Source organism: Cucurbita maxima, unplaced genomic scaffold, assembly GCF_002738345.1.
Source record: "Cucurbita maxima cultivar Rimu unplaced genomic scaffold, Cmax_1.0 Cma_Scf00012, whole genome shotgun sequence".
NCBI lineage: Eukaryota > Viridiplantae > Streptophyta > Magnoliopsida > Cucurbitales > Cucurbitaceae > Cucurbita > Cucurbita maxima.
In genome coordinates, this window is record NW_019272028.1 from 795566 (window position 1) to 819134 (window position 23569).

Sequence of the window (23569 nt, forward strand, 5' to 3'; positions counted from 1 at the left end):
CTCAAACATATCCTTGAGCACATCGTACTATAATTATTATCATACAATCCACATGTTATAACATAACATATAGAAAGCATATTGATCCACAGACAATTCACACATATCAATATATATGACACGTGCACAACCACAAAGCACGTGTCAACATCAAATATAATCATGCCGATAGTAAGGTCACTTACCTGGCTCGCTTAAGTCGTTGTCACAAAGATATCTTTAATGAAAATTCGATTCCGTCTTTTGAAATCCGAGTCAACCTATATGAGCTCGTGACATCAGTTTCAAGTTTGAACTCTATAAAATTATTTCCCTAATTTACATTGCTATCGTAAAATTCTGATATTTTGTTACACAAAATTTAAATTTAAAGGAGCTCACTACCCTCTGATATTTCATGTTTTATTGTTAAATCATGTTCAAAATCTTTCCTCAATCTCCCTCCCTCTCTAATTATTTTAATTCTGTAAATATGTTTTTCTAAACCGATATTAATGGCCAATTCATTTGACTACAACTTTTTAGTTTATAGATCTGACAACTAAAATTTTATTGAATCTAACCTTATAACTTTCTTATAACTTAAAATGCTAATAAAAATCTAATCAATTGTACATGAGATATAATTATTACAGATCTATGAAGTTTTGATCCTAAATTAATTTCTTATAACCATGAACATTGTAGAAAGGGATGAGAAATTAGTGGAGAGAGGTGGGAAAAGATTTTTTTTCTTTACCGCCACAATTGGGGAGTTTGTTTATGATTTTTTTTTTTCCTTCATTTTTTTTTTTTTTTTTTACTGTACCATTAAAATTGTATTAGTCAGTTTTTCTAAATTTAAATAATAAAATTTTATTTTTATTTTCATCGACAAATTCTCTTTTTAAAGACATTTGTTCTAATCATCAAACCATCTATATATATATATATACAAATTGATCCTATTTTGGTCATATTTTATTCCTTACAATTTTTGAAATAGTCTAATTCAAACTTTGAAGGGTCAAAATTTTAAAGCTAAATATTTTATTATTTTATTTTTTGATTTTGTGTGGGCTTGACGAACACAAACACAGGAGAGTATAGATAAGAAAACTAGATAAGACATCTAGAACTCTTTGAATCACTATATTACTTGATTCAAATGGTTCTCACAAACCCATAAGAAAACTGTATAGGACATCTAGAACTCTTTGAATCACTACATTACTTGATTCAAATGGTTCTCACAAAACCCAAATGTATGAGGAAGTCTTTATTATGGGAACGATTAAAAAAAATTATTAATTATTATATTATTGCTGTTTTATTTTTTATTTTTCCCGAGATCTAGGTAAAAGTTGATTATTTTATGAACTTTTCGAGATATCAGTGCTAGAAAGTGGCTTGTTATGTCCTTCCATATAAAAGTAGTTGTAACGACAGTAAACAAACAGTGAAAATATGTTGAAAATGAATGGGCGCTCGAGTCACAGCAGAATGAGAGAACAAAGAGAGGAAAATAATAAGATAGAAATGAGAAGGAGAAACAAAATTTGGGCATTTGATCATCTCGAAGTAAGATTCTGGCATGGCCTCAGAAACTTTTAACACCATTTCAAGGAGGCATAAGTTTGTTGGTATTGCCGGTGATAATAAGGAAGAGTTTATATTTAGAAACATAGAACTCATACAATATGTAATGAATATTTCGGTTAAGCTCATGAAGCATACATTTTGTGTGCTCTCTTTTAGCAATTTCCCAACTTTGAATGATGAACTGGTCGTGTACGTTAATGTTCACATATCTGATGTCGGGATACTAATTCACCATATTAATTTCTCAATACGTAAAAAAGTGTAGCACCTCCAAATGGTTATTAATATTGACAGATATCAAGTCTTTTATTTACAAGGGAAGAGAATTGATTAGCATAGCCATAGCCATAGCAATAGCGCCTATAGATCAATCCGATCAGCTCCTATTTCTATCTTCAAGAAACGGATGCATTCCTGCTGCAACATTTCCCCTCCTTGCACTGGATCAAAACTACATTTGTAGAAACTGAAGACAAAAAAGAAAAATGAAAATTAACAAGAAATAACTATATTTCATTTTCTTTTCTAAACTAGGATCTCTAAAATTTTCTGTGTAATTTATTATTTTGCGATTTAACTCCCTACTTCCTAACATTTTATCTTACAAAATATTATATAAGTCGATAGGGAACACGAACCGAAAGACATGTCATCAAGTTAAATGATCATGCTTTTCTTTTCGATGTGAAGTCCAAGGATTAAGAACCAAAAGTATCATAAACAGCAAATTCCAAATGCCATTAATTGTGACTTGAACCTAATTATTTTTCAAAAAAAAAAAAAACCTTCTTTGTAAAATAATGATCTGTAAAGAGTAATTACTAGCATTGAACAAAAGAGATTTCACATATACTCATATGCACCTAGCCATCAAGTAGCTGTTAAGTTGTATCTGGGAAAGCAAGGTTTCAAATCATTTTGTGCATTAGCATGAGCAGCAGCAGGGGAAACAGTAACATATTTTCATTGCAATCGCTTACCTCCCATCCATGCCAACAATAATGATAGTGTTTTGAGATCCAAATGCTGCAATATACTGTGTCGCCTCAGGCAAATGGAACTGAGCAAACGACCATTCTGAACTGAAGTATCTTGGTAAAACCCCTGAAAATTTTTGGTGAAAGATTAGTTAAAGATTTCGAGTCCAGAAAACTTCCATTAAACACTAATATGAAAGAAGTTTTGGCCCCTGTTCCCAAAACCCAAACAAGAAGGAAAGTTGTCTTTTGTTTCCTTGTTTCCTCCATTATTGTTCTATTTAAAATATGAGATAAGCAGAGACTTGAAAGAAACCACTCTTACTATAATATTAAGATTCATAATATAAAGGACTTTAATCATAACCATTCAAAATCCCCAATAAAACTGATAGATGAACTATCTTACCTCTCATGAATGATAACGATGAACTAGGGTTTGAACCAGTATTCAAAGGAACAAGAGTATCGAGGGCATTAGAAGAATTTTGTTGGAACAGTGTTTTCCCCTGAATTACATTTGTATCAGAAGATGAACCTGCGCCAACAACTCTCACTCGAAGACTGAAAACATGAACCGTGCCTTTATCACTTGCTGCTGCCAACCATTGGACATTTGGCGAGAGAGCAAGACTGAAGATTTCTGCTCTATCCATTCCTCTTCGTACCTAAACGGAAGAATATGCAATGAGATAAATAAAAGAGGGCACTAAAACCCATTAAAAAAAGTGACACTACAAGGGAAAATGAAGCCATTCCTCAATCCTAAACCCCATGAATCTTACACTATTGTAATGTGCACAGCATAAAAGAAAGGTATTCTAAGTCATCAAATTTTTTGCTTCGTATTAGATGAATATATATATATATATATATATATATATACATATTTCATAATGTAAAGAAAAATAATGATACTAACTACGAAACTTAGATTTAAACTCTATTTTCATTGTGTAAAGGACCAATAATCATGGGATTGCATGTATTATGTCTTCTCCTTTGCTCACTATCAAGATCATGTCCAACATAAACAACCACGTGTTTGTCCGGTTATCCAAGATGGCTAATTGTGAGCTTAATTTGAAGTCATGGGTTAGACTGTGGTGTTCACCTATTTAAAGTATTAAACAAAGTACTCTACAAATTTTCTGCCGTCAAATAATAAATGGTGATGCAAATGTGCGGTACATTGAGGTGCACAAGAGCTAGCCCCTACATCAGCTTTTCAGTTAAAAGAATCACATCCCATGTGTGTGCGACTTTCATTTGGAACCATACTCAGAGCAGAAAACTTAAATTTAGGGACTAGCAGTACAATACCTCTTGCAAGAGCATTCCATCCAATGTATTGAAAATTCTTATCAAAGTACCCTTAGTGCTAGCAGTTGCAAGAAGTAGACCATCCATTGTCAACGTCATGCATGCAATATGAGAATCGTGAGCATTAAATAACTTCGTCATATTTAGCCCAAAGTGCTCGACGTGGACCTGTCCACGGTGAAGTCCAGGACATGCCAGCACAAATGTATTTACATGGTGGGAAAGGCAACATAGGCCTCTCGGATTTGTAACAGTTTCAATCTGATGAAGAAGCTTGACATCCATCAGCGTGTAAACATATATTTTATGCTCGAGTACAACAATAAAGTGTTCACGCTTAAGTTTTACAGCTCGAATCTCAGACCTAAATGAAAATTCACCAATGCATTGACTTTTATAATCATCCCATATCAAAACTTTGTTTGGTGGATATTGAGAATTACTTCCACTGCCCACAAGTGCCAAAATGTTGCACCGAAACAGCATCTCAACAATTTTAAATCCACCAATGCCCAATTCACGTCTAAATGTTTCCTTGAAAGGATCACAGTTGTAAATACGAAATCCGCAGCTTGTACCAGCAGCAAAGCAACTATAATCTTGATTCCAGAACACTGAATGTAGTTCTAGCTCACTCTTTCCATTTTGTTCTTTTTGGTCAATAGATCCGGAAGCTCCAATTTCTGAGGATTCCTGAGTACTCGCCATTTCTGGTTTAAGTACTCCTCGAAATGTTTTAACAGCCAAGCTTGACCAAAAAGAGGGATATAGTCCTTCACTGCCTGCAGCTATTTATATTAGTTCATTTATGTGCAGTATGGAATAAAAAGAAGTATAAGCCTACCAGTAGAGATCAGACAATGGCAACATTGCAGACTGACGTATTAGCATAAGATTGACGACGCTGTACTGGTACAAATATTTGACATGTATTAGCAATGGTAAAGTCACGTTGCAAATAGCAACTCTTTTTCCGATTCAATCACGTATTTGACAATGTTTACTTCATAAGAACTAGTTAATGTTTTTGTTGAATTAAAGGTTTAGTCAGTTGCATTCAGCACCTTGCGCAAATTAGTTGATAATAGAAACTAGTTTTTCCTAGAACTTCCCACTATCGAATTCATCGGCTCACGACATAATCTTGTAGCAGTACATGGAATGATGCAGTTACGCATATAATCTTTGCAACGATTATGCTTCGTCAATTTTGCATTAACTCAAGACAGCTTAAAGTGATGAAATCTACCAAAATGAAATCTGACGAAATTTTGTTACGAATGAAAATTTACATTCTCGTTTATCTTATTCTCCTAAACCAGCCAAAACAAGATGGCATCAGAACTAAGACAGTAGAATGATCGGCAATTATATTATGAGAATTCCATCTAGCAACTTCCCGTTGATGCTTTATATTCATCAACTTCCTCCTTGATTCCAACAGTGTTACGTCTACGTTAAAACAGGGCACATAATTGGGGGAAAAACTGAAAGAAAAGTCCACTGATACAGTAGATTCGCAATACGAACGGAACAGAATGACAATGGGTAGTAAAATCAAATTAAATAAAATGGATGAGTTGCCAGAATTGCAGATGATCAAAATCTCAGCAATCTCGAATCAAATTATACGTGATTGGAAATCATAGTCGTAATTTCAAGAACATCAAAGAATACCTCTATTCCTTCTAAGCTCACGACGATCTATCCTTTGTCTGCTCTCTCCGGCACTCCCGTCCTCTCGGACTCAAACCGCAGATACGCGCAGTCACCTCCACGGAGTTTTTACCTTCTTGTTTATTTATTTCTGTTTTTTGTTTGAAATTTTGTATATATTCGTTGAATTTTTTCCAAACTAATAAATGTTTATAGACTTTTTTTTTTTTAGTATAATTAAAATAATAGAATTGTTTTTTAGATAAAATTTAAGGGTTTAGAGATAATTAATGGGTAGAATTTTCTTTTTATTTTTTTAAACTATATTAAAGTTTTTAACATTTTAGTCTAATATTTTAAAATAATAATACGTAAAAAAATCGATACACATCAACGAAAGCGATCCTCAATATATTAAATTATAATTAAATTTTTTATTATTTAAACTAAAGATGTGCATTCTTTAGTGGTTTAATCACAATAAATAAATAAATAAATAAATAAATATATTTAAACATGTCTTCTCTCAAATTTTCATAGAAAAATACGCGACTTAAGAAAAACATATTAAAAAGACTCGGGGTTAGTCTATGTGAATAGACTTTGCTCTTATGAGCAGTTTAAAATAAGTAACGTGGTAATGTCGCTTAAAGTTAATTAAGTGTTTGGTTTCGAGCAATTATATGTTTGATACCATCCTTTAAAGTTAAGTGCGAGTGAAAAAAACATGCTAAAATAATTCGTGTTGGTTTACGTGAATGATTTTTACTTCTTGAACTAATTTAAAACAAATAACATCATAACATTGCAAGGGAATGTAGGGAGATGTTGGGGTCATCATGTGTGGACTACGAATTATAAATCTAAATCTCGAGAATAGAGAGTTACACTGTAGTTTTTAATCGTATAAACATGTTATTGAAGCTATTCAAACCTTAGCGTAAACCTATGCATCGCCACACTGACAAAATATTTCACATATTGATTGAATTTGATTAGTCGACTTAGGCTAAAGAATATACGTATATACCATATTGTCTAGACTCACTCACAAGTGTTATATATATATATATATATATTTATAGATAAAGCATGTTACTCATAAATTATACTTACTCGGGTGCTCAAATTTTCGTATTTTTAAATATTTATTAAATCGAGACTAAACCAATTTAAGCATTAATCATTAACCATATTGTTAAAAACTAAAATATTGGACTTTCAATCATCATATTAAGAAAATACTTCTCATATTGATTAAACAATATACTATAATCACTCGAGTTAGATTAAAAAATAAAATTAAAATAAATTCAATTAATGATATGCATTTCATGAAAAAAAAATGTCACACATTTAATTTATATTAATTTTAGTAAAAGAGTTATACACTCGTTAATTTTAATTAAATACAATACCACACGATTGTTTTTTAACCAAGGCATAAATTAATCATTAAATAAATTTACCAAAATTCACATTTCATCGTAAAATTTCGAATTAAAATTGCTAAATTTCGCGATTTAAAAGTGAAATTTCATTTTACTCGGTGGGCTTTTTACGGGGCATGCTTCTGGGCCTTTCCAAAATGGCGGTTTGCTCCTTCGTCCTCTGCTCATATATATATACACAGTATGAATTAGGGTTTTTGGGACACGGAGGAGTCGGCTAGGTCAAGTTTGAGCAGAGAGAGTCCAAGGAACGTACTCTCGCGATGGGTAGAAGTACGAATTTTTTTCCATTTCTACATCTAATATCTTCTTCCATCTTCCTCTTCGATGATTAATTTATTTGTTCCTCGTAATTTCTGGTTTATATTTGACGCAAAAGCGAACTGTTGGAAATGGGTGGACCTTCGTCTGTTCCTCTTTGAAGATGCTGTGCTTTAGCCTTTATATGATTATTTAAAAAAAAATATAAACCATTGGTCTTGATGCATGTAATTTGTTCTATATTTGCAATATTAAAGTATTTGATGATGTTACAAGCAGAAGGGCCAACTAATATTGATTTTACTTTCGGTTCTTAATAATCTGTTCAATCTCACAAAAAAATTATTATCATAGTGTAGAGTTGGCATCTATTTAAGGCAGACTCTAAAGTACGTAAACCCTGCACTGGAATGGGGTTTTTCTTTACCCTTGGAGGAATATTGTTTCTATGTTTTATAATCGCTCTTTATTTGCAATAGTGTATTATTTAATAGGTGCTTTTGCCCTCTGGAAAATGTTTGTTGTTGATTGTTAGAATATGAAAGTTATGAAAATTGATGTGTGCGTAGCAAGGCTCATCATGTTCTTTTGAGTTGATGGTCTCTCTCAACTTGTATGCGGGCATCATTATTTTTCCGGACAAGTCGCAGCCCTGAATAATTTTTTCTGTTGGCTCATTCTTATTATACTTTGATCATCACAATTCTTGCTGGCTCTATTGTGCGTAAAGGTTGTTGCCTGATATTCATTAATTTTCATTTTTTTGTAGGACCTGCAAGGTGTTACCGGCAAATTAAAAACAAGCCTTATCCAAAATCCAGGTTCTGTCGTGGTGTCCCTGACCCTAAGATCAGGATCTATGATGTTGGAATGAAAAAAAAGGGTGTGGATGAATTTCCATTCTGTGTTCATCTAGTGAGTTGGGAGAAAGAAAATGTGTCTAGCGAGGCGTTGGAAGCTGCTAGGATTGCCTGTAATAAGTACATGTCTAAGTTTGCCGGGAAGGATGCATTCCACTTGAGGGTCAGGGTGCACCCCTTCCATGTTCTGCGGATTAACAAGATGCTTTCATGTGCTGGGGCTGATAGGCTCCAGACTGGTATGAGAGGTGCTTTTGGCAAGCCACTAGGAACTTGTGCAAGAGTGGCCATTGGGCAGGTTCTTCTTTCAGTTCGCTGCAAGGATAACAACAGCCAGCATGCACAGGAGGCCTTACGCCGTGCTAAGTTCAAATTCCCTGGTCGTCAGAAGATCATTGTCAGTAGGAAGTGGTATGAATTTTGGCATTCCCTCTCTCTCTCTCTCTCTCCCCGTAGCCAAACGAGATGTGTTTTTGTTGCTTGTGGAGCAATTTGTGAATGTTTCCTTTACTGAATTACAAAATCTTCAAATTTCCAGGGGATTCACAAAGTTCAGTCGGGCCGAATATCTGGCTTATAAGGCAGAGAACAAAATTGTGCCGGATGGTGTCAACGCCAAGGTAAGTTATATTGCATTCATCCATATGCTTGCTATCCTGTTGTTTGGATGTCTGGGTTAGCTATGTCTATGAGTATGCTACTTCCTTTGTGAAAATTATAATTGCACGGAATTGAAGACTGCTTACATTAATAAGCATATGATCAGCAACGGTATTATCTCGATGCTGGAAAAGGTTGTTATTTGGTTGGGACATGGGTCGTAGGATCATGTTTCTCGTACCATGTCATGTGATATTTTCTTTGGTTCTTCATCCTGATGAAACGCCTTAGTATGGTCAATATTTCATCATGGAGTCCAGTGTTACATTATTTTCTATTTGTTGATAACTGATGGAGCGGCAACTGGGCTTTGCTTGCAGCTTCTTGGATGCCATGGACCTTTAGCAAACCGTCAACCTGGAAGGGCTTTTCTACCTCAAGCTGTCTAAGCTCAGCTACTTGTTTCGTTTTTAGGTGTTTTTGTTTTCTTTTTTGACGCTTGGAACAAATCTATATTATCATGTAGTGTGTCTGTATTAACTCACAAGTCTGGCTGTTTTATTGCTTAAAAATGTTGGAGATACCAATGTAGCCAAAACGACCTTTTCTTTTCTCTCTATTTCTCGTTATGCTGAAGTTTCATAGAAGTTATTGCTACCATTTCAATCTTGATGAATCGAAAGTAAGAAGAATGGTTCCAACGAGTTTATTTCATTACTAGGATGAATGTTTCAGGGAAGTGTGATGTATTTTCAACATCATCATACTAGTTCCACTTTCATTTTATGCAAAATTTATAATTTTTATTGAATGAAATGTTAAGTTTATGTCATTTTAGTGTTACTAATTGCTTAAATAATAATATTAATGAACATATTAAATGAAGAATAGTGAAGTTTATAATTATATTTTTAATAGAGAAGTTAGGGCCATGAGACACATTTTTAGGAAATGTGAGAATAAAATGATATTTCAACCACACAATTCAACAACAGGCCAAATAATTTTTCTACAATTTAACGTTATAAATTGTTTTCTTTGTACTTTACTAATTTATTATTATTATTATTATTATTTTAATAGACAACACATCGTGTTTTGGCTATTGAGTTATGGTCGGCCTCTTCAATAATTTCTTCTATTCGCTGCGGTCATCTCCGAATTCTTCCTTCATGTTCTCCAAAATCTCAAAACCCTCTCGAAGGGTTGTTGAGGGTCTTCTCGCCCTCAGGCTCAGACTCCATTTCAGTCATCATCCGATCACCTCCTCCAATCCCCGCCCTCCCTTCTCCTCTCTTATTCGGGATCCAATCATTAGAAATTCCTCCTCCTCGGCCTCCTCGTCTCCATCGAAATTCCCTTCGAAGCCCATTTCTTCAAATCTTGGTTTGTCCCAAATCCTCTATACCCCCAAACTCCCCGCCGGAAATTCTTCTTTAGCTACTAGTTTCAATCCCTACCGTTCTGCTTCTAGGTTTAGATTGTTCTCTGTTAAGACTCCGGGTTTCGGGGGTCAAATCAATGGAAATTTCGCTAAGAAGGTCCTTGATAAGTCCGCTGCGGCCGTTAGCTCCGCATTTTCTCGGTATCGGGAAGCCATAGGGCTGCAAATTGAGGCTTTCTTCAGGAGAAACTATCTAGTTCTTCTGGGGTTTGGAGCAGTTCTTGTTTGTGCATTGCTTTGGAGGTTTATGTTCGGTATTGCCAACACCTTTATTGGGTTCTCTGAAGGCATGGCCAAGTATGGATTTCTCGCTTTATCTTCAGCTATCGTTGCTTTTGCTGTGAGTTTTCTCTATGATCTCTTCGCCCCATGTTGCCTAAATTTTGTAAGAAACTGAATTTACTGATACTTCGCTTGCCTTGCCGATGGTTGAGTTAACCCTGCCGTGATTATCTGTCAATAAAACCCTGGTGGTAATTTTCCCCGTGTACCCCGTAGAGATGAGATTAAGATCACAAATTATTCAAAGGCTTTAGCATTCTTATATTTGTTATTGATTTGTGCAGTGTAGAGATCTAGGTTTGTGAAAATTGAATCTTAGAGTTCATTATTTTCATTTGAAGGGTCTGTATCTGCGGTCTAGATTGACAATCAATCCTGATAGAGTTTATAGAATGGCCATGAGAAAGCTGAATACGTCAGCAGGAATTCTTGAGGTTATGGGTGCCCCTCTTTCAGGATCAGACTTGAGAGCCTATGTGATGTCTGGAGGTGGGTTAACTCTGAAGAACTTCACGCCAAATCGTAGGAGCAAGCGATGCTTTCTTATCTTTCCCATTAGAGGTTCTGAAAGGAAGGGTCTTGTCAGCGTTGAAGTCAAAAAGAAGAAGGGCCAGGTTTGCTTTTACCTTGCAACTTCCCTCTTTGTTTTCTTCTTGGAGCTGATATATTATTCTATTTAGGCTTTCCCTTCGAGTGTTTTCACTCGTTATAAAACGCATCTACTAGGGAGAGGTTTCCATACTCTTATAAAGAATGCTTCGTTCTCTTCTCCAATCGATGTGGGAGCTCAGTGTCGAGCTCTAATACTATTTGTAACCACTTATGTCCACCGCTAGCCGATACTGTTCTTTTTGGACTTTCCTTGAGGATTTCTCCTTAAGGTTTTAAAACGCGTATGCTAGGGAGAGGTTTCCACACCCTTATAAAGAATTTGCTTTGTTCTCCTCTCCAACTGACTGATGTGGGATGATCTTATCGGTTGAAGAGAAGAACGGATAACTACCATGGATTTGACCTAGTAGTCAATAAGAGTGAGTAAAAAATAAAGAGTTCAGAGGGAATGAGTTCAAGAGATGATGGTTCCTTGCCTAGAATTTATTATCTACGAGTTAGCTTGACAACTAAATGGAGTAGGTAAATGTTTGTCCCATGAGAATAGTCAAGATAGACACTCACGAATATTCCAAAACCACCCTTTTTATTAGGCAGTTCAGCTTGATGTTGTGTACATAAGAAGAACGATTTTACTCTTTTTAATATATGGTCTTCTCCTTATCTACAGTATGACATGAAGCTACTAGCAGTCGACATTCCGATGGCATCGGGTCCCGACCAGCGACTATACCTGATTGGAAACGAAGAAGAGTACAAAATAGGTGGTGGACTAATATCAGAACTAAGGGACCCTGTTGTAAAAGCAATGGCAGCTACCAAGGAATTTGATGATCTTGATCAAATTGAGGAAAAGGAGGATGCCGAGAGAGAACGTCGAGAGGCAGAGAGAAAGCAGCAAGAGGAGATCGAAAAACTCGAGAAAAGACGATGAAATCTTTCGTTCTCTTCAGATTTTGCCACGTAGTTCGTGTTCCCGTTGTGTTTTTTGTAGCAATTCTTCAGGTGTTCTTCAAGGTTCACTTTTGAGCTTGTGCAAGATTTCCTTTGAATACCAAAGTTCTCAAAAGGTTCATACCTGCCAAGTAAGTTAGTTGAATAAAGCTTGCAATGTCTTCCTTTCATGTTTATTCTCCTATTCTTTTGCCTCTCATTTTCACTACTTTAATCCAAAATAGTATTTATCAGCTTTTTTTTATTATTATTATTTTTTTAACATCAAGAAAATTCGAATATTTATTTATTTTTTGGTCGAAAATATCCATTTTTTTAATAAAACTCATGGCCAATATATCTACTTTTTAAGTTTTAAAATTATCTCATTAAGATGGTATTAAAATGATTTTGAAATTAAACTTGAAGTTTAAATAGGTTAATGACATATTAATCATAAAAATTAAAAAATTCAAGAAATTATTAGATATAAAATTAAAAAATTTAAGAAATTACTAAATACAAAGTTAAAATTTTAAAAATTTATTAGAAGAATAAATTTAAAGATTAGTAAAATGTTAAGATATATTAGCTTCAAAAATTAATTAAATGTTATTGGACTAAATAAACAAAAAAGTTAATAATAAGAGAATTATATTAAAATAAATACATTAAAGAAGGACAAAAAGGATGGTAACAAAATTCTCCCGCCAGTTCTTAGTATATAAGAGATTTTACATTACCTAAATCCGTATTTGAAACATCAGCTCTCTAACAGATTTGTGCCCAAATTTTTTTGAGGAATCTCAAATTTTGGATTCAATGGAAGGAAGTTATCTTATGATCGGTGCAGCTGTATTCATGTTCATCCGATCGTGACATGTGGAAGTTGATCTCTGTTCTGATCCATTGCCGCAAAAATTGGCTTGTCCTCCTCGATAATTTTCCCTATGCTCTGACATTCTTCTTTCTCCTTCAACCAACGCACTTCGGCCTTTATTAGACCGCCATTTCTCTAAATTTTCGTTTTCTTTTTCGTCCTCTTCCTTTTCCTGACGCTGATTCTCCTGTCGCTGATTCTCCTGAGATTTCAGCATCGGCTTCAATGACGAGTTGTACAAGATGCTGAATCAACGCTATCCCGAGGTAAAAACGTTTTGTCCATGCTTATATGGAGAAGGAAATTATATTTATTTGATTCAACCTAAAATTCGCGAATATGCCAATTCTTTTGCGTTCATTGTTTGTATTGATTGATTACGAACCATTTGTGCTATTTTTTTTGTGTTTTTGTTCTCTCTGATTCTTTATCCTCTGTTGAATGTCTGCATCTTACATTTGCTTCTGAAGTGAAATGGAATCCTCTGTTTTGATGCTGTGCGGCTACAGTTGTCCTTGTATTTGGATTCCGCCGTTTTTTCTGAAAAATTCGACGAGAGATCGTTTTTGGTAAAACTTTAGGGATGAAATTTCGAAGTTGGTTTTAGGATTGTGATTGAATAGTTTGTAGGAACTAATTTTTTGAGGTTGAAATCTCTATTCGTGATTATGAAAGATAATTCTAACGAATGTTTTAATTTGATTTTTATCCCCTAAAGAACAGGACTGTGTTATTAACAGTGTCTGAATCATCCTTTTTCACGAATGTTGTATTGATTATTGCTGTCCTATATCTTTGTTTCCATGAAAGGAAAAAAAGTTCACCTAGAAATTATTTCTTATGGTGATAACATATTAAAAAAAATTTAAATTAGACGTGAGAATCGAAAAACATTTCCCTTATGGAAGATAGTTTTCTTAAATAAGTTATCGAATATATATGTTTCAAATGGGCGCATTAGAGTCAATATGCTCAATTGATGACCTCTCTAAAGGACGAAAGTTCAAATAGTTGAAGTAAAAAAAAAAAAAAAGAATAATAATATTAAGAAACAACAAGGGAGGCATTACATCGTCCTCTTGTCACCTTCCCTTTACGTGGCTTAAGGTCATGGTCCATAAAAATATTTGTATGATGTGACTTAACACTCCCCTGTTTAAACCGATGAGAAAAAAGAATTGGCATATAACTTAGCTACTGGATGTTTCCATGTGTTAGGATTTCATGGTCTTGCACTTGATACCTATGTTAATTTCTTTTTGACTTGTGCTTGGAAAAGACAGTTTGTTTGAGTTTGAACTTTGAAGGCACGTTATCTCACTTGCGAGATAAATTTACCAATAACAAATTTCGTCCCATTTTAGTGCAAAAATAGATCGCATGTGAGTAGAAACCTACCTGTACCTTCCTCATCTTATCTTAAGAATTCTTATCCTATAGGGTTAGAACAAAAATGACAATTGCACAAAGAAAAAGGAAAAAGAAGTTCAAAATAGTGTTTCGTGAAACTTGAACACAGTGTAAGAATTTTTCTTCAAGTTTCAAGTGCTACTGATTGCATCCTGCAGGCTCCATTGGAAAATAAATTAATATCTAATCCTGCATGTACTTTTGACTGATACATATCCTGCAACTTAACAGGTATCCTGTTTGGAAACAACCTTAATTTTTCATTTCAATGGGAAACTGCTGGACTAAGGTAAGCCTGGCTGGAAGTTCATCTCTTTTCCTTTGGTCGTATGTTTTCAGGGTCTTGTATTGGATTTCTGTTGTATGCTCTCTGCTTTATTTTGTTTGCTAGCCCTGCAGTTTCTGACCGTCCTTTGTATAGTTTGTCTTTATTCATCAAGTTCTTGGGTCATCTTGGGTCCATATAAGACATAACCAAGTGGAGGTTTGAAAGAAATAACACTTAGCTTCTGTGGATTCTTACTCGTTCAGAATCATGCAAGTCCACTAAATTTTCAGAGGATCAAATTTTCCCTCTTTAATTATCGTATCTGAACTCTCTTGTTCTTAAAGATTTTTTAACAAATCTACTTTAAAGAGATTTATTCTGAAATTCTTATATGAAGTTCCACTTCCTTGTTCGCCGATAGTCAAGGTTGATTTATTCGACTTTCCCTTCATTTACATGATGTCAACGTTAGACCTTTGACGATAGTGTTGGAGTGTTACTGTTCAAGTTTTGGCAATCATCCTTGATACCCATAGTCTGAAAATTTCTTGAACGTGGTCCTCTTCTGATCACTAGATGCATGATTAGACCATAGTTTTTAATTTCTTTGTCATATCTTTAACGTTATAAAATTGTAAACCGTGTTGTTTCAACCTGCTCAAATAAATTCTGTCTTCTAAGTGAGTTACATCCACACTTGACATTCTGTAGGTTTTCAGTAGTGATCAAGAAGACTATGCTGAAGTCCAGAATGTTGATAGCAAAAACGTACATCTCATTGGGTCGATGGAGAAGTGGGAGGCGAAGCTTTTGGAAGCGACCAGAGATGGCAAGATTGTAAGTTTCTCCCTATATACTATTTCTTCAATGTGAGGATGACGAATGAATTTCTAGTCCACTCATTCATTTTTAAAACCTATATCCTGTTCAAGTAAGGTGGTCTAGTCCTCTTAGTTTTTTGTGTTCGGCATTTAACAAATTCAGGATGTTTTTTCTTTGTATAAGTGAATCGTGAAGAAAAATATACAGAGTTCTTTTACCATAAAACTATGGAACAGGTCATTGCAAATTTCAGTGCATCATGGAGTAGACCTTGTAAGTCCATGACGCCAGCATATTGTGAGCTTGCTGATAAGTATACTTCCATGGTGTTTTTGGCCATTGATGTCGATGAGCTAGCTGTAAGTAAAAACACTTTTTGGTTGCCCTTCGTTTATGTATATAAATTCGAGTTTCTAGAGGCGTTGAAGATGAGTATGAATCTAGCTCCCTAGTCCTAATTTAAACTAATAAGGGTCTATCACTTTATTGTTTTCTATTGCGAATTGATTGGAAATTTCTTGGACTGATCTCAGGAGCTCAGTAAATCATGGGATATCAAAGCCACTCCAACATTCGTGTTCTTTAAAGATGGTCGCCAAGTAGATAAATTAGTAGGAGCTGACAAGTCAGATCTGCAACAGAAGATAACTGCAATGGATGAATCGGTAATGAAATCTCAGAGTTGATAACTTTTTCTTCCTCATTTATTATCATAGATAACACATTCATGCATAGAAATCTAAAAGCACAAAAAGATAAAAGAGGAAATCTTTTCGGCTTTATTATCACACGTCAGTGTGAAATTTATTCATACTCGAGGTTTAAATCAATCTTTATGGTTCCTTGCTTGCAAGAGAACACGATGTACTTTTATCAAATGCAATGCAATTTGAAGCACTTACCAAACTATAATTGTTGTCTTATTGTTCAATCACAAGAATTTTAAAGCTTATTGTAGCATATAAAAAATATGCCCCTCCCCTTGTTTAGTTACATCCCATTGAAGCAGCAACTTTTACAAGCAAACCAAAGAGCAGAGATGGTTTGGAGAAAAAGGAACCGTGATCCGTATCGAAAAGCTAAAGGATCAACGGGTCAAGTTTTACTACAATTACTTAAAATGCGTTTGGTTTCTGATAGTCATCCCTTTATCATGGCTTCTTATTACTATGGTTTTATCATTCGATCGTACATTGTTCTTATATACACTCGTTTCACTTTACCAGCACCTGTTCTACGCCTCCAGTTTGACCTGACCTTGGAAGCATGGCGGCCAGCGTCGAATCCGTTCACGACGGAGGTTAGAGGTGCAATGGCTTCTAAATTCGTTTTAAGATTAAACAAATCTATATTTAGATCGTTAAGTTCTACGCAAATTTTAGAATCAAAACAGAGGAACCGGGTGAAAACTACTTAGGTTTTGGGTACTTCGTGTGGGGACTCGTGTGATAGGCTATTTTGCGGTGGAATTCCCTTTTGATGACAGCAGTGGTGGGAGGGTGTTGGGTTCCTATAGTCCAAATTCTCGTCATAAGCATCCCCAAACTCGGATAAGTCTGGTACTCCCTACACATTTTACCAAAAAGAAAAAAAAAAAAGCAAACGCTAACCATCATAATTAAAATGATTAACTCGTTAATAATAGCCTAATCCTCTTGCTCTTTGTTAAGATAATATAAAACCGTTGACCAAAATTCCTGTAGGGAGAGGGGCAATGACAGGGAAAGGAAAATAGAATTGAATAAACGAGACATGTCAAATTTCGATTGGGCCACGTGGACAACAAAAATTCCTGTATTCCTATAAATTGAATGCAGAGGCTGGGTCGATGGTATTATGGTAATGAGCATTATGGCATTGCTTTTAAAAGAGAAGAATTTGTAGGCACTAGAGAAATAGATTCCGACAGTGAATAAATGAATTGACTATTTAATTTGAAAGAAGAGACTCTTAACAATTTTTTGGATTGAATGGAGAGAGAAGATTCAACGTGTGACTGTTTAACCAAGACCACAAAATAGTTTGGTTAAAGGGTGTTCCTTTAAAATTGGTGGTCACCGCTGAATGGAATGAAAGAGATCTATTATGGATTATAGATGAGGGAAAAGGGAAAGAGAAGTGTAGGGAAGTAAATTGGGGCATTTAGAGAGGGAGCTGGTGGCAATGGCAAGCCCACGTTTGGGTGTCTCCCTCCATTACCGAGCATTTTCCCCACTCTTCTTGTAACCTCAAACATGGATCAATCCCTCTCTCTCTCTCTCTCTCTCTCTCTCTACGAAACTACAATTATTTGCTCATTTGGTTATGAAGTAGTCATAAAGTTTCCACTTTTTGAACAAAAATGGGTCTCTTCCATCTGATCCATTATCTCACTTTTCATGAACCTAATTATTGAAGAGCTGTTTTGGTTTGAAATTTCATATATATATTAACGGATTTAGTTTATAGTTAATAGATTTTTTAAATTTTATAAAAACGTTGAATATCTTATAGATATATAAGACACAAAATTGAATAAGTTCGTAAATTTATCTAATTGAAAGACTTCTTGAAAACTTATAATTTAGCTATTAGATTATCTTAAGATATGAACTAATAAATTTGGGTGTACATTTAGTTGATAAGTTGGTTTATCTCAGAGTACTAGGGTGTTAGATTGACATGTATATAGGGTTTATTAGTTATACAATCACTTTCTCTCTTAGAATGGTCGGGATTACACCATTCGTGTCCATATTTTTTTTAGTTTAATAATTATTAAAATGAGAGATGAGAGATTATACTGCGACTTTTAAAATGATAATCTTATTATATTTACTCCGTGGGGTTCGAATTGATTTCAATAATAAAGGTTTAATTAAACTTTAGAATAGTCACTAAAAAATTAAATAATTATAATTATGATAGAGAGAATAAATTTGGTAGAGAGATATGAAGATTAAATATATTAAAGTTGGAAGATATTAATGAATTCTGATAATATTTTTTAAAATAATAACCCCATTTAAGGGTATTATTAAAAAAAATTAAAAATTAAAATATTTTATTAACTTAATCTAATAATAATAATAAATATACATAGAGTAAATTTAGCTGAGAAATAAGAAGATTAAATATATTTTAAAAAAAGTTGAGAGATATTTGAGAATATTTTTTAAAAATCTTTATCCAAAACAAAAATTTTAAATAGTTAAAGGTATTATTAAAAAATAAATAAATTTTAAAATATTTTTATTAATTTAATCTAATAACATATATACATAGGGAGAAGGCAGGGAGGGGCAAATTTGGTAGAGGGGTTATGAAAGAGGAAAAAGAGCGGTAAGATGAGAAGAAGTCAGAATTTGAAAAAGGGAATCTTAAAGCTCTCGTTATTTCCACAATTTTTGAATATTAAATGTCATTTAGCCCCCTGTCTCTAGGCTCTCTCTCTCTCTACTGTGATATGTTCTTTCTTTCTCCGAACTTTTCTCATTGTAATCTTCGTTTCTTCGCTCTCAATCCGCCCCCACCTTCCCCCTATCAATCGCACTCGCTTTTCAACTTTCTTTCTTCGAATTGAATTCCGGATCTCTCTGCGCTCTTCATCAACTTGGAAGTTCATCAGGTACTGCCTCCTCTGCCTTTCTTTTCAGATTTGTTTAAAGAATTGGTTCCTCTAGTGTATCGTTTTTTAATTTGTGTTGTTTTGGAGTAGATTCTTCGGCGATTGGTTGTAAATATGGAGATTTCTTTTCGTTTTACCTTCCTAATGAGTTTCATTTCAGATGTGTGGTTTTGTGGATGGTTTCTGCAATATCAACTTGTATTTCTGAATTTTTAGCTGCTTGTCATAGGTTATTCCGCTATTTGATTAACTGGTACTATATCCTTGAAGAAATTGTTCGAGGTTCTTTTTCGAAGGCTTTCCTGCAGATTTTTTTACCGGTGCTTGTGATCGTATGGAAAATTCGGAATTGAAGAAGCTGAAACCATTGTGGCCTGAGGATAACATTCAGAACAGATCTAAATGGCTATCAAATAATCTTGAAGGTAAAGCAGAATTGATGACCGAGTTTTCTGTTGTTACTTGTTCAATCATAACGTAATTAGTCTTCGTTCTTTAGTTGTAGGAAGTGTTATTAGGCTCACATCGGTTTCTGCATGTACAAAACTCTCTTCTATTCCTTTTCTCGTTATCTCTAAGTAGTGTCTCGCGCAGAACTTTGAAACGTACGAAAATAATTAGAAAGCTTCTCTATAACAGAAATGACTCGGAATGTTGAGCAGATGCTGAAGGCGATGAAAGAAAATAGTGATAATTTTCCGAAAAGTGCTGATATGGATTCTCAAGTTGAGGAGTTCTCTCGCTTGTATCAATCGTTGGTTGAAAACGTGTTATCGCCGGAGCTACAATTGCAGGTACCTGTTTATTCTGATTGTGGATCTCCTCGAGGCACTCCGGAATTAAGTTTCAACCAAAAACAGGATTTCAATATGTCCAGCAATAGAGGCTTGGATGTCTCTTTTGATTCAGGTGGTGGTAGCTCCAGCCTTTCTCTGAAGGACGGAAGTGAATCTTCTTCTTCTTCATCGGACTCTGAATTAGAATCTGTCGACAATCACTATGCGGTTTCACGTGATCAAAGAGATGGTCAAGGGCAGAAGAAAAAACTTCTTGAGCTACAAACTGAGCTTCCTCCTAAAATTAGAGGGGCATTATGGGGGGATGAGGAAGACAAGGTAAATTATGATGAGTTGTACGAAAGAATCACCAGGCTTGAGGAAGAACTAAAAGTTTCAAATATAAAGCTTCAGTCGTCTGAGAATGAGGTAGCTAGATTAAAGAGTGAGGTTGAGAAGAATGAAACAGCAATTTTGCTATCAGAAGGCTTGCAGGCTCAGCTTGAGTCGGCTGAAAAAGACAAGCAACAAATGGAGACCGATCTCCAAGTAGAAAAAGGGCGAGTTCTGGAGCTGGAACGTCAAATAGAACAATTGGAAACTCGGAGCTTAGAATCTAATTCCAAAATTGAGAGATTGAGTGAAGAGATAGAATCATGCAAAGAAATTATCAAGAGTTCAGATGACAAGACCACAAGGCTTACGCATGAACTCGAAACTACAAAATCTGACCACCATTTTCAGATCAAGGAATTGGAAACTGCTTTTCAAGTTTCACAGGAGCGATTCCATGCTGAGAAAGAACAGATGCAGACAGATATTCTCAGGCGAATTGAAGCTGATAAAACTGAAATGAGAGCCCTCCACAGCGCTCACGAGACAGCTTTGCAAAGCGAGATTAGTCAGTTAAAGGAAGAACTTTTTTCAAGAAGCGAAAGTTTGGCAGCCTTGAATAGAACCCACGACGAACTCAAGCTCAAATATGATATGCTAATGGCTGAGAAAGATGACATGAGTGCCATGGTTAACACACTTCTAGCAGAAAAAGAATCCAGAAAATCTCAGATCCAAGAATTAGAGGATCACCTTCAAAATCTACAAGCAGAGAAGGAGGGCTTGATTGCAGGATTTGAAAGCCAGAACAAACAAATTGATGATTTGAAATCGAAACTCTCAGCGTTGCAGGAAGAAGTGAAAATTCAAAAAACTATGTTAGAGGATGGGGCTAAGGGGAAAAAGGAGGCCATAAGGCAGCTCTGTTTCTCTTTGGAGCACTACAGAAGTGGCTATCAAGAGCTTCGTGAAGCATTGATTGGGCACAAGCCGCGTCCAGCACTCTCTGCGTTGGTCGGTTGCTTGTAAGATCCCTCGAACTTACTACCATGTCCGATTTTCTGTTCTATATGCTTTTTTTTCTAATCTTGTATCCTTTTTTTTGAGTTTATGAGCATCATTATTTAGTTGATTTTTTAACGTAGGTCAAGAACAATTGAATATTATGTTAAAAAATTTAGACCAGTTGTAAGGATGGACATTTGACGGCTTTGGTTTAACATTGAGCATCCAAAAAGCTGCATATATTTGTTGGAGCATTATCATGCTTCCACCTGCATTCGCTTGTGCATCTCTGAAACTGGGATCTTTGCTTGCAACTACAAACTTCTGTGTGTTACTAATAATTATGTTTTCAAGTTAACATTTCAAAACTTATTTAATTTTTTTTACCATCATGAATTAGGCTAATGGTTACTAGTAATGATAAGAGCCCTACGAGATTCAGAATAAATTCAATCCAATCCATGATGGCCACTAATATTTAAAATCCTATACTTTTTCTTAGAATCAAATGTAGAATCAGACAATGAGAGATGCAAATAATAATAATAAATGACAATAATTACAAGTGAGAAACTCGCTGCTTGTAATCATTGTCATTTGTTATTATTTACCTTATGCTAAAGTTTAAGGATTTAAGTCTTTAAAGTATAAGTCTCTCTGCACATTTTTACCATGTACTGGACAAGAACTTGAGAAGATTTCGTTTCTAGATAACTTTAGAAAAATTAAATAAAAACAACAAACTAAAAGAAAAAATTATATTCAGTTTAACAAAGGAGAAATATATATATATGTAACAAGAAATAGAGGCAGGGCCTCTGTTGGGCGTGATTCTTTTAGATATTAGGATGGGACAATGGAGTTAGGCTCGACTCACTTTGTGGACCAAGAGACAAAGCTCAATATGAGACAGACAAAATAATCACACATAATAATTATTATTATTATAATATTGTTATTATTAATTTAGTCCATACATCCTTTTATTTAATTTCTATTACCATTATTATTTATTATTATTATTATTATTATTATTTTTTTTTTTTTTTTGCCTCCGGGAGAATTTGTTCAACAACTCACTCCAACCCTTTATTTTTTATAAAAATAAATAATAATGGTAATAGAAATTAATCCAACCCTTTATTTATTTATTTATTTTTTTTGTTAAGTTAGGTTATGAACTTTTTTTTAATTATATTTATCTACTATACTTTTATATTAATAATTAAAATCTCGTAAACCTCAAATCTCAAACATTCACCCGTCAAAATTATTACTAAATATTCTTAATTTTCATAACAATCTTAGATTAAGGTATGGTTATCTATTCTTGGTTGAGTTGACCTAATCATTAAAACAAAAAAAATGTTAACTAGGGAACAAACATGAATTTTTAATTTAAAAAAAATTCAACCCAACCCAACATTATAGTTTGGGTTGGTTGTGTTATTAGTTATATAAGGTGGATAGGGTAATAGGATTTAAAACTCTAAGTCAAAATCATATATTTTTAACGAGTTGATATATGCTTAGATTATCGGTACATAGATAAGAAGATTGAATATGTAAATTGTTTTTGAAAGTTAAGAAAAGTTAATTGAAAAATGAATGAAAAGGTAGAAGGAAAAAAGGAGGTAGGGAGGGCCTAATGAAGATTTAGAGAGGGGCCAATGGCGATGTTCAAACTCAGCAGAAAAACAGGAAAAAAAAAACAGAAGAAGATTCTTTTGTGAAACAGCAATACTACAAATCTACACTAAACCCTAAACCCTAAACCCTAAACCCCATTCATGGCTTCTCTCTCATAAAGAGAAGAAAGAGAAGAAAGAGAAGAAAGAGAAGAAAAGGGTAATGCTTTATTTGTGTGGGTATTATATATTGTATGTTTATACATTAGATAGAGGGGTATACATGGAGGCATTAAAAGTGTACAGTTTTGGTGTCAGTGCCACTGTTTCTGTCAATCCCCTTTCCCTTCTAAATTTAACCCACAAACACAAACATGAAGCTGAGGAAAAAGCGAAGAACTTCATTGCCATTGCTCTCTCTCTCTCTCTCTCTCTCTCTCTCTCTCTTCTTGTGTTAAAGGTGATGATGAGCTCTAATTTCTTCCTCTTTTTTTCCTTTTTTTTTTTTTANTTGCCATTGCTCTCTCTCTCTCTCTCTCTCTCTCTCTCTCTTCTTGTGTTAAAGGTGATGATGAGCTCTAATTTCTTCCTCTTTTTTTCCTTTTTTTTTTTTTAAGTTTGTTATAGGTTGAAGAAGAAGCTTGCATGCATGGCATGGTTATGACCTATTTGCTCTGTTTTTATGTTAAAAGGGATTTGATCGTTACAACAACTCCCTGTCTTCCACCCACCACAAGGTAACACTATTTTCCTTTTCTTTCGCATAAATCACTTCTGCTTCTGCCCTTCTATACGCATCCCACTACTTTCATTTCTTCCCGTCTTTATTGATATGTGGCCTTTTAGAAAGTACAAAACAA

The 23569-nt window shown here is 34.5% G+C and overlaps 5 protein-coding genes across 8 annotated transcripts; 4 read left to right on the forward strand and 1 right to left on the reverse strand.

Moving 5' to 3' along the window:
* Positions 1-1736: 1736 nt before the first annotated feature.
* LOC111487639 (autophagy-related protein 18c-like) lies at positions 1737-5685 on the reverse strand. 2 transcript variants are annotated; one of them, XM_023135115.1, is made up of 5 exons: positions 5559-5685; positions 3882-4663; positions 2968-3226; positions 2562-2685; positions 1737-2047 (listed from the first exon to the last, which is right to left on the reverse strand). In XM_023135115.1, the coding sequence occupies exons 2-5, from the start codon at positions 4587-4589 to the stop codon at positions 1942-1944; spliced, it is 1197 nt and encodes a 398-aa protein (XP_022990883.1). In that variant the 5' UTR covers positions 4590-4663; positions 5559-5685; the 3' UTR covers positions 1737-1941. The 2 variants fall into 2 exon arrangements, with proteins under 2 accessions (XP_022990883.1, XP_022990884.1); XM_023135116.1 differs by having other exon boundaries at positions 3882-4669.
* Positions 5686-7141: 1456 nt separating this feature from the next.
* On the forward strand, positions 7142-9413 carry LOC111487512 (60S ribosomal protein L10-like). The gene is made up of 4 exons (XM_023134931.1): positions 7142-7261; positions 8019-8520; positions 8648-8729; positions 9090-9413. The coding sequence occupies exons 1-4, from the start codon at positions 7252-7254 to the stop codon at positions 9156-9158; spliced, it is 663 nt and encodes a 220-aa protein (XP_022990699.1). The 5' UTR covers positions 7142-7251; the 3' UTR covers positions 9159-9413.
* Positions 9414-9821: 408 nt separating this feature from the next.
* On the forward strand, positions 9822-12177 carry LOC111487560. The gene is made up of 3 exons (XM_023135009.1): positions 9822-10493; positions 10777-11049; positions 11718-12177. The coding sequence occupies exons 1-3, from the start codon at positions 9822-9824 to the stop codon at positions 11979-11981; spliced, it is 1209 nt and encodes a 402-aa protein (XP_022990777.1). The 3' UTR covers positions 11982-12177.
* Positions 12039-16972, forward strand: LOC111486972 (thioredoxin H4-1-like). Of its 2 annotated transcripts, XR_002718964.1 has the most exons (8): positions 12039-12132; positions 12759-13126; positions 14502-14559; positions 15250-15375; positions 15597-15719; positions 15894-16025; positions 16587-16667; positions 16778-16972. XR_002718964.1 is itself a non-coding variant. In XM_023134164.1 (7 exons), the coding sequence occupies exons 3-7, from the start codon at positions 14539-14541 to the stop codon at positions 16614-16616; spliced, it is 432 nt and encodes a 143-aa protein (XP_022989932.1). In that variant the 5' UTR covers positions 12039-12132; positions 12759-13126; positions 14502-14538; the 3' UTR covers positions 16617-16972. The 2 variants fall into 2 exon arrangements, 1 of the variants encoding a protein (XP_022989932.1); XM_023134164.1 differs by having other exon boundaries at positions 16587-16972.
* Positions 16973-18782: 1810 nt separating this feature from the next.
* LOC111486963 (protein NETWORKED 4A-like) lies at positions 18783-21355 on the forward strand. 2 transcript variants are annotated; one of them, XM_023134155.1, is made up of 3 exons: positions 18783-18967; positions 19197-19392; positions 19607-21355. In XM_023134155.1, exons 2-3 carry the CDS (start codon positions 19302-19304, stop codon positions 21103-21105), a joined length of 1590 nt encoding a protein of 529 aa, XP_022989923.1. In that variant the 5' UTR covers positions 18783-18967; positions 19197-19301; the 3' UTR covers positions 21106-21355. The 2 variants fall into 2 exon arrangements, with proteins under 2 accessions (XP_022989923.1, XP_022989924.1); XM_023134156.1 differs by having other exon boundaries at positions 19238-19392.
* Positions 21356-23569: the final 2214 nt, after the last annotated feature.